This window comes from Rhinoderma darwinii, unplaced genomic scaffold, assembly GCF_050947455.1.
Source record: "Rhinoderma darwinii isolate aRhiDar2 unplaced genomic scaffold, aRhiDar2.hap1 Scaffold_130, whole genome shotgun sequence".
In the NCBI taxonomy this organism is placed as follows: Eukaryota; Metazoa; Chordata; class Amphibia; order Anura; family Rhinodermatidae; genus Rhinoderma; species Rhinoderma darwinii.
In genome coordinates this window covers 3373168-3382666 of record NW_027461962.1, presented here as the reverse complement: position 1 = coordinate 3382666, position 9499 = coordinate 3373168, and the positions used below count along the sequence as shown (strand labels likewise).

Sequence of the window (9499 nt, the reverse complement as noted above, 5' to 3'; positions counted from 1 at the left end):
TTCCGTCAATGTGGCCGTATGGGGGCTTGATTTTTGCGGGCCAATATGTAGTTTTCATTAGTACTATTTTGGGGTACATAGGACTTATGGATTAATTTTTATTTAATTTTTTATGGGGGGAATGGGAGAAAAGAGAGAATTTTGGCGTAGTTTTTTGCGTTTTTTTTGGACGCCGTTCATCCGGCAGTTTAATTAATGTGTTCATTTTATTGTTCAAGTCGTTACGATCGCGGGGATACCATATATGTGTTTGTGTGATTTGTTTTGACACTTTTACTAAATAAAACCACTTTTTGGGCAAAAAAAGTCGTTTTATTTGATTTTCACTGTAATTATTATTATTTTTTTTTTCACCAACTTTATTTAACTGATTGACATTTTTTTTTTTAGTCCCACCAGGGGACTTCACTATGCGATCTGCTGATCGCATATATAATGCTTTGGTATACTTAGTATACCAAAGCATTATTGCCTGTCAGTGTAAAACTGACAGGCAATCTGTTAGGTCATGCCTCCGATATCGCCTAACAGGCAGTTGCGGAAGATAGACCTGGGTGTCTTTGTTAGACCCCCCGCTGCCATGGAAACCCGACGGCGACCCGCGATTTGTTTGCGGGGGCGCCGATGGGATGACAGAGGGAGCTCCCTCCCTCTGTCAAACACATTAGATGCCGCTGTCACTATTGACAGCGGCATTTAATGGGTTAAACTGCCGGAATCGGAGCGCGCTTCGATTCCGGCAGTTGCAGCAGGAGCCAGGCTGTGTATAACAGCCGTGCTCCTGCCGCTGATCGCGTGGGTACAGTCTGAGTACCCGCGCCATCACAGGACGGATATATCCGTCCTCCTGCGCGAACTAGCAGCTGCAGAGGATGGATATATCCGTCCTTCGGCGTTAAGAGGTTAAAAAAATGTAAATGCTGCGTGTTTGTTATGTAAAGCTAGTAATGAGAAAACTCTGATAAATGGGGGGGGCGTCTTTTTATAGTTCGCCTCAGGCAGCAGAGGGGCAAGGTTCACCCCTGCTCATAGTTCTGGGTGGTCATGCACCAGGCTGATCAATTTCTCCACATCCATCTTGTCTCTTGAATGCTGGGAACTTTGGCACGCCCTGCCGTTGCTTGGCAACGGATCCGTCAAAAACTTACCCATAGGCTTCAATGGCCGTCTAAAGAGTTATTCCCAACTGGTGAGGCGCCCATATGCCACAGATTCCAGATGGAAACTAGCAGACAGGGGGCAACGGCCCCCTGTTCACTAGTTCCAGCCTGGAATCTGCAGCCAGTGGCAGCCTCACTTCAGTGTGTGAACTACGGCATTAGGAATTTTCTCATTAGAAAGGAAATAAATTTCTTGTTTTCAATAATTTTCATTCAAGCATTGACTTCTCACTTCTGTTCAGAAACAGAACCATTATCAAGTCATTTCAGTTGTATTATAGTCAGTTCCGTCATTAATTCTGGCCTATTAAGCATCACCCGGCAGTAACAGGATCCCAGCATCATTATTCTTCATTGTTGTTCATACATAGATGGCCAGTGGAATTATTAGACCTGACATTCCCCAATATAAAGATAAATGATATTAAGGTGCACCTTTTGTACCATTTGTGACCCGCTTAAAAACCTTTTAGGATATGAATCTCAGTATAAAAAATTCAAGTATCTAGTCTACAATAAAAAACAATGAGTGCTCTATACTTTTTATTATCTTCAGTCACTTGCAGGCTGTACACCCATTCATTTCAATATAAAACAGAGTAGACTTTTATTTTTTGACGTGTCATTACATCTGTATATTATATGTGGAGTTGTCATTATACACCGTCTCTATGATCTGATGACGGGCATATTCCCCAAACTGCACCACCATGCTGCCCATACACTGACTGTATAGTCTGTCTCGCCAGCTAAGTCCTTGGTCTCCGTCATCTAATGTTGATGGATAACTGGCATCGCTGGACTCCACCGGCCAGTGAGTCCGCGCCTTGTTCACACTCCTCGATGTAGGCCTGAGGCTCGTTCGCAAGTCAGACTGCTAGCTCTGCCCCCTAGATGTTAATATTGATGTTCAGGTCTTGACAGCTGATATTGATGTCCACAACCATTGGATAGTACATGGGGAAGTGATCTACAACCTTGATGTCTCTGTCCTCAGCGGTTCATCCCTGATAAATGCATTTTATTTATTTGTTGGCACTGCCGATGTAAAACCACTTGGTGGCCAGGATGGAGATGGCCCTTTCAGTGGCTTTTCTGATATTACATGAGAAGCCTTCGCAGTGCAGTGTGGCCAGAGCTAGGCTGAGACTATATAAGTCCAGGTCTTACATGACATCATGGTTGATGGCATCTTTAACAAATTCAACATGTCTGACTACAGCCTCTTTGTCCTCTGAGTTGACCAGATAGCTTGGGATCTGGAGGAGCACGGTCTTCATCAATTTTGGGTGGTTATGAGCCAGACAGCTGTAGATGGATTTCAGGTCATTGATGTTTGGAGAGATTTCCGTCCGGAAAAATCCCCGAATGTTGGCTCCTTTGATGTAGGAGAGGCAGCTCTGCAGAGATGAAGTACTGGCTGCTACTATCTCCTGGTTGTCGCTATGTAATTTCAGGAGTAAAGTTGGTATACAGCTCCTGACTTTGTCTGTAAAATATCCAAATAGCGGAAGGCGGCAGCTCTCTGTCAGATCTCTTAACAGGTTTATGGCCGCAATCTGGACTTCTCCATCCGGATAGTCCATATGCTCCCGGGATATTTTAATGAATTGTCTACTGAGGACAGAAAGCTTTAGGTGTCTGATAATGGAGGACAGCACCCTCAGTGCCGCCATGATGATCTTGATGCTGCTGGTTTTTGATAGTCTAAACTCCATGTGGGCAATGATCTTATTCTTGTAGCTCTCCACCAGTCTTGTAGCTCCGGTGGTGGCATTCCCCAGTGCCTCCATGGCGATGCTGCACAAGATGTTATCGTCCTCTTCTATGATCTTCAGCAGATGTTGGATTGCGCACTCTTGGTATTTCTGCTTTATAAGTCTTGGATGCTTCAAAGCCTCATTGAAGAACATAGCTGCTGTCATTTTGGCCTTTGGGTCCGCATTCTTCAGGGCATTGAGCAGAAACTGAAGGAAATCTTTTGTTATTTTCCTGCCAGATACCAGAGATGTCACAAGCATGTTCATCCCAATACGCTGCTTCTCTGTATCTTCCAGTTCCTTATTCTCCGCAGCAAATTGCTCCCTGTACTTTTCTAGGAGCTCGGCGTGAGGAAGGGTCTGTAACTCGTCATTGACTGGCTCGGTCGGCTGGTTCTCTGATGATTCGGGTAAAGTAAAGAATTCCAGGGCAACTTTGGTGGAGTCTTGAAGCTCAGCATGGACATCAGGCAACCAGGTGGAAATGTTGGCCTTCATGTTGCTTATGGCCTTCATAAGTTGCACTTTGCAGCTGCCACCCTTCACAATATATTCTTGGATGCTGCCGCATAAACGTCTTATAGCATAGCACAACGTCTCCTTAGATAGTTGGTCAGGAGCATTTTTGACCACTTGGCCCAGCACTGGCAGCATGTCCAAGATGTGTGGCATGATGACTGTAGCACACAGAGATGTCACTTCTGTCAAAGTGTCGACAATGGCAGCATTGAAATCCTCATAAACGATGTTGTATCTCAGTTCCCCGACCACCGCTTCAAGATGGAGGATGCTCAGCCAGACAATAACCTTCTTAGTCATGGCGTAGGAATAGTATTGTCCCTTCATGTACTCCACCTTCAAGTGCTCACATAGCACATTGATTATATATTCCTTCAGGTAGTGTGCCGCGTCTCTTCTGTACTGAATGACTCTGATGAAGAAGCGGCACATGGCGGCGTTGTATTGAGATGGTAACAGGCTACTCAGAATGGCTTTCTGAAACACATCCGTATAAGTGAAGAGATCTTCAGCCGCCTTCTCGTGGATGAAATAAGGGACACAGGCTCCTAAGACGTCTTCTTCCACCAAATCCCAGGTGTCCAAAGCATTTCTGAGCTCTTGATTTGTGTCCACACAGAATGTCTGATGTTTTCTATTCATAATCTTCATATCCACAAATCTGCTGAGGCGAGAAATCATCGTGTGGTTACATGTTTCTAAATCATCTTCCAAAAAGAAAATAGATTCTAGACTTCTCTGTCCTCAATTATCAGCCCCCTCCCCAATAAACATGTGATAACTGCATGAAGAGCGCCCTCCCAAGGCAGAGACAGGACAGTGCAGCCAGAGGAGACAGCGGCACTCCTCTACACTGCGCCCTCTGGTGGTGTAAGAATTTAAAGGTTTCAGAAAATGAAAGCCACATATAAGGTTATATGTAATATTATATATAGTTACATAGTTACATAGTTAGTACGGCTGAAAAAAGACACATGTCCATCAAGTTCAACCAAGGGAAGGGAAAAGGGAAGGAAAAATGTCTACACATAGGAGCTAATATTTTTTTGTTCTAGGAAATTATCTAACCCTTTTTTAAAGCCATCTACTGTCCCTGCTGTGACCAGCTCCTGCGGTAGGCTATTCCATAGATTCACAGTTCTCACTGTAAAGAAGCCTTGTTGCCTCTGCAGCTTAAACCTTTTTTTCTCCAGACGGAGGGAGTGCCCCCTTGTTTTTTGAGCGGGTTTTACAAGGAACAGGATATCACCATATTTTTTGTATGTGCCATTAATATATTTATATAAGTTAATCATGTCCCCCCTTAGTCGTCTTTTTTCAAGGCTAAATAGGTTTAATTCTTTCAATCTTTCCTCATAACTTAAATTCTCCATGCCCCTTATTAGCTTCGTTGCTCTTCTTTGTATTTTTTCCAACTCCAGGGCATCCTTTCTATGAACTGGAGCCCAGAACTGAACTGCATATTCTAGATGAGGCCTCACTAATGCTTTGTAAAGTGGCATTATTACATCCCTGTCCCGCGAGTCCATGCCTCTTTTAATACACGACAATATCCTGCTGGCCTTTGAAGCAGCTGATTGACACTGCATGCTGTTATTGAGTTTATGATTTACAAGTACACCCAGATCCTTCTCAACAAGTGAATCCGCCAGTGTAGCGCCCCCTAGGACATATGATGCATGCAGGTTGTTGGTACCCAGATGCATAACTTTACATTTATCTACATTAAACTTCATTTGCCAAGTGGACGCCCAAACACTTAGTTTGTTTAAATCTGCCTGTAATTCATGAACATCTTCCATAGTCTGAACTATATTACATAGCTTGGTGTCATCTGCAAAAATAGAAATAGTGCTATTAATCCCTTCCTCTATATCATTAATAAATAAGTTGAATAATAGTGGTCCCAGCACTGAACCCTGGGGTACACCACTTATAACCGGGGACCATTCAGAGTAGGAATCATTGACGACAACTCTCTGGATACGGTCCTTGAGCCAATTCTCAATCCAATTACAAACTATATTTTCTAAACCTATAGTCCTTAATTTACCCATTAGGCATCTATGGGGGACAGTGTCAAATGCCTTTGCAAAGTCCAAAAACACTAAATCCACAGCGGCCCCTCTGTCTAGACTTCTGCTCACCTCTTCATAAAAACAGATTAGGTTAGTTTGACAACTTCTGTCCTTAGTAAAACCGTGCTTGCTGTCACTTATAATGCTATTTATTGTCACATAATAGTGTATATAGTCCCTCAATAGCCCCTCAAACATTTTCCCCACGATGGATGTTAAGCTTACTGGTCTATAATTACCCGGGGAAGACCTAGAGCCCTTTTTGAAAATAGGCACCACATTTGCCCTGCGCCAGTCCCTTGGCACTATACCAGTCACTAGAGATTCTCTGAATATTATGAAAAGGGGGACAGAAATAACTGAACTAAGCTCTTTAAGAATTCTAGGGTGTAACCCATCTGGTCCCGGGGCCTTGTGCACATTTATTTTATTTAATTTAGCTTGGACCATCTCTACATTCATCCAATTCAGTATATCAACTGATATATTAACAGCACTGGCACCGGCTACATCAGCTGCTCTTTCTTCTGTTGTATATACAGAGCTAAAGAACCCATTTAGTAACTCTGCCTTCTCTTGATCCCCTGTGATCAACTCCCCATTACCATTATCTAGGGGTCCTACATGTTCAGACCTTGGCTTTTTTGCATTTATATGCTTGAAGAATTTTTTAGGATTTGTTTTACTATCCTTGGCCACCTGCCTTTCATTTTGTATTTTTGCTAATTTTATTACATTTTTACAGATTTTATTAAGCTCTTTATATTTTACAAAGGCTACAGCTGTACCCTCAGATTTGTATTTTTTAAATGCCCTTTTTTTGTCATGTATTGCCCCTTTCACAGAAGGTGTAAGCCATGTGGGATTTAGTTTGAGTCGTTTATACTTATTACCTGTAGGAATAAATTTTGCACTATAATAACTCAAAGTAGATTTGAAAATCTCCCATTTATCATTTGTTCCATTATTTGACATTAGTTCTTCCCAGTCTATATCCTGAATTGCAGCCCTCATCCTGGGGAAATTGGCTTTCTTAAAATTAAATGTTTTTGCCCTCCCAGCCTGCGTTTGTTTTTTACAGTATAGGTAAAATGTAACTATATTGTGATCACTGTTAGGGTATTTTATTTGGGTAAATCAAAGATGGAGGATCATGGGTATAGTTGCGTTTCTTAATGAAATGCGTCTCATCCGTTTGCAAGTTTCCTATTGTTTACCCTGATTCTCACAATAAATGACCCCGAGGTTCACAGGTATCTCTTACAGGTGCTAACCAGTAGTGTGAACCCAGTCTTACCCATGGACAAACTCAGGATGTCATAAATGCTAAAGGAGGTTGATAAGTGGCACCAATATTCTATATCCGCATGTTACATGAGGGGGGAAGTTCTTTTTATCAGGAAGGTCACACTATTTGTCTCTAAGAGGGGCAGACAAGGGGGCATAAAAGACCCAAGCATGACATGAGGGCAGCCACTTGGGAGGCCACTTGAGGAGGGACATACTGGAAAGGAGACTTCCTGGAGTGTGGGGAGACCATGGATGGTAACTATAACCTGTCATGTAATTGTTGATGATAAGGAAAAAGTGTCTCTGTAAAGTTCCTTGTTTATGGCTGTCGCTATGTACAAATCTCCATAGAAGTCTCAGAATAACTAACAGTCATTTCACTCTTTATACAATATACATTTTCATACACTCAATCTTGTATTTCATTTATTGCGCCTGACCTTAGAATCTAACCCAGTAAGAGGGTGAAAGAGAAACATTCTTACAGTGGCAGCACATGGAACTCGCTGCATTACTTCACAAGAAACATTCTACATGTTCTCCTCTTACCTCTGAATCGTGGATCTGAAGCTTCTGGATAAAGCAAGATTTCTAGAAGTCACAGGACTCAAGAAAAAGTCAAGTGAGAGCGACGTACCAAAAAGCAAGAAACTATTGGTCTATAGCGGCTCAACGGAATGTGACCGATCTGCAGCTTTTATAGAGAAGGTGAATTATGACATCACTGATGACCTCACACTTACCTTACATTCTAACACACATCAAATGTTTTTTGTTTTTTTTCACATATCTTTATTGAATTTCAGTAATAAAAACATTACAACATTTCAATATCCAGTAATTATAAATATCATAATGCTCAACAATTTATCTGCACAATTTACATCAGACAACATATATCTCCCCAATCCCATCCCCCTCCCACCCCAAAGATCATTAAGTACCATAAAATTATAACCTTCTTATGATAAAATAATAATTATACCTTCCTATAGAACACCAATCAATTCCATATCCCCAATATTTCCTCCCACTTTGTTATACAATTTTTCTTGTCTGCTCTTATTTTCTCATATTCTTTAATTGTCTTAACCAACTTCAACCAATTCATAACAATTGGGGATTTACCAGCCATCCAATTACTTTTGCGTAAAAGAGACCATTAACCCCTTTGTGCACCGTGACGTGCTATTACATCCGGGTGCGGGTGGTGATGTTTAGAGTGCGCTCCATATGCTGCGTGTGTCGGCTGTGTTTTACAGTGGACACCCGGGACTAACAGCCGGGAGCAGTGATCGTGCTGTTCCTAGCTGTTTAACCCCTCAAATGCTGCGGTCAATCGCGAGCATCTGAGGCATTGAAAAAAGGGGGGCGGCCCCCTCTGACAGTTCATCACCCCCCCCCCCCCAGTTAGATCAGGGGGTGACAATGATTGTAATGGCAGCTCATGGGCCTAATGATGGCACCCAGAGCTGCCTTCACTTAACTTAAGCCTGTAAAAATGACAATATACTGCAATACGTTAGTATGATCGCTGGTTCAAATCCCCTAGGGCGGCTAATAAAGTGTGTAAAAAAAGTGCAAAAATGTTTTTAGTAGTGAAAAAAATTAAAAACATATAGTTAAAAAAACCTTTTCCCATTTTCCCCCTAAAGTAATGTAAAAAATAAAAAAGTAAACAAAATTGGTATTGCTGCATCCGTAAAAGTCTGAACTATTACAATATAGCGTTATTTAATGTGCAAGGTGAATACTGTAAAAAATAGAAAATGTAAAACGCCAAAATCGCTGTTTCTTGGTCAACTTAGCACTAAAAATGTTTTAATGAAAAGTGATCAAAAATTTCTACGTACCAAAAACTGCTACCAATAAAAACTACAGCTCATCCCGCAAAAAATAATCCCTCACACTGCTCAATCAGTCAAAAAAGAAAAAGTTATGGCTCTTAGAATGTGGCGACACAAAACATTTTTATTTTAACTAAACGTTTATTATCAATAAAAGTAGTAAAATATAAAAAAAAAAGTATATAAAATTGGTATCACCGTAATCGTATTGAGTCACAGAATAGAGATAAGTTGTCGTTTGTACTGCACGGTGAAAGCCGTAAAAACGAAACCCAAAAAACTATTGAGGAAAAAGTTTGTTTTTTATGTCATTTGGCTGCTCTGAATTTTTTACTTCAGATTGTGTTGGTCATCAAGGCTTTTCTTAGAAGGATGGGTTTTGCTGTCGCATTACCACTGTCATGTTGGTATCTCCACACGTTTGATGGCTTCTGCTTTCGGATTATTAAGTATGGTACTGTGCTTTTCCTCAATTAACGTCAGAGGACGTAAAAGCCCCTTTAAAAGAAGCTTGCTCTGGCGTGAGGCCAAGGCTTTAAAATGTGACGTTCTATTGGTGTAGGAAACACATTTTCATGTGGAGAAAATTCCTAAATTCTCGAATAAATTTTTCCCACATATTTTCACCTCTTCGTGCCCGGCTAAACGTAAGGGGGTTATGATCGCTATTAAAAACTCGGTAGTTTTCACTTTTAAATCTCTTATTAAAGATCCCCAAGGAAGATTCTTGGGATTGGTGTGTGAAATCAATAACATACTGTATACTATCTTTAATGTGTATTTCCCCAATAAACGCCAACATCATTACTTGAATTCCCTACTCCCGAAAATCAAGGCGTTAACAC

General features: G+C 41.3%; 1 protein-coding gene across 1 annotated transcript; it reads right to left on the bottom strand.

Annotated features, from left to right (window-relative positions):
- Positions 1–1359: 1359 nt before the first annotated feature.
- LOC142699123 (uncharacterized) lies at positions 1360–7458 on the bottom strand. Its single transcript, XM_075848012.1, has 3 exons — positions 7357–7458; positions 3196–4100; positions 1360–1394 (listed from the first exon to the last, which is right to left on the bottom strand). Exons 2-3 carry the CDS (start codon positions 4088–4090, stop codon positions 1360–1362), a joined length of 930 nt encoding a protein of 309 aa, XP_075704127.1. The 5' UTR covers positions 4091–4100; positions 7357–7458.
- Between the last annotated feature and the right edge of the window lie 2041 nt (positions 7459–9499).

Bases quoted from the DNA above. Each gene is read 5' to 3' on its own strand.
- LOC142699123 (XM_075848012.1), bottom strand. From the start codon at position 4,090: ATGAAGATTATGAATAGAAAACATCAGACATTCTGTGTGGACACAAAT. The intron at 1,395-3,195 runs GTATTGGGATGA...GTTTCTGAACAG, and splicing joins GGAAGATACAGAGAAGCAGC to AAGTGAGAAGTCAATGCTTG.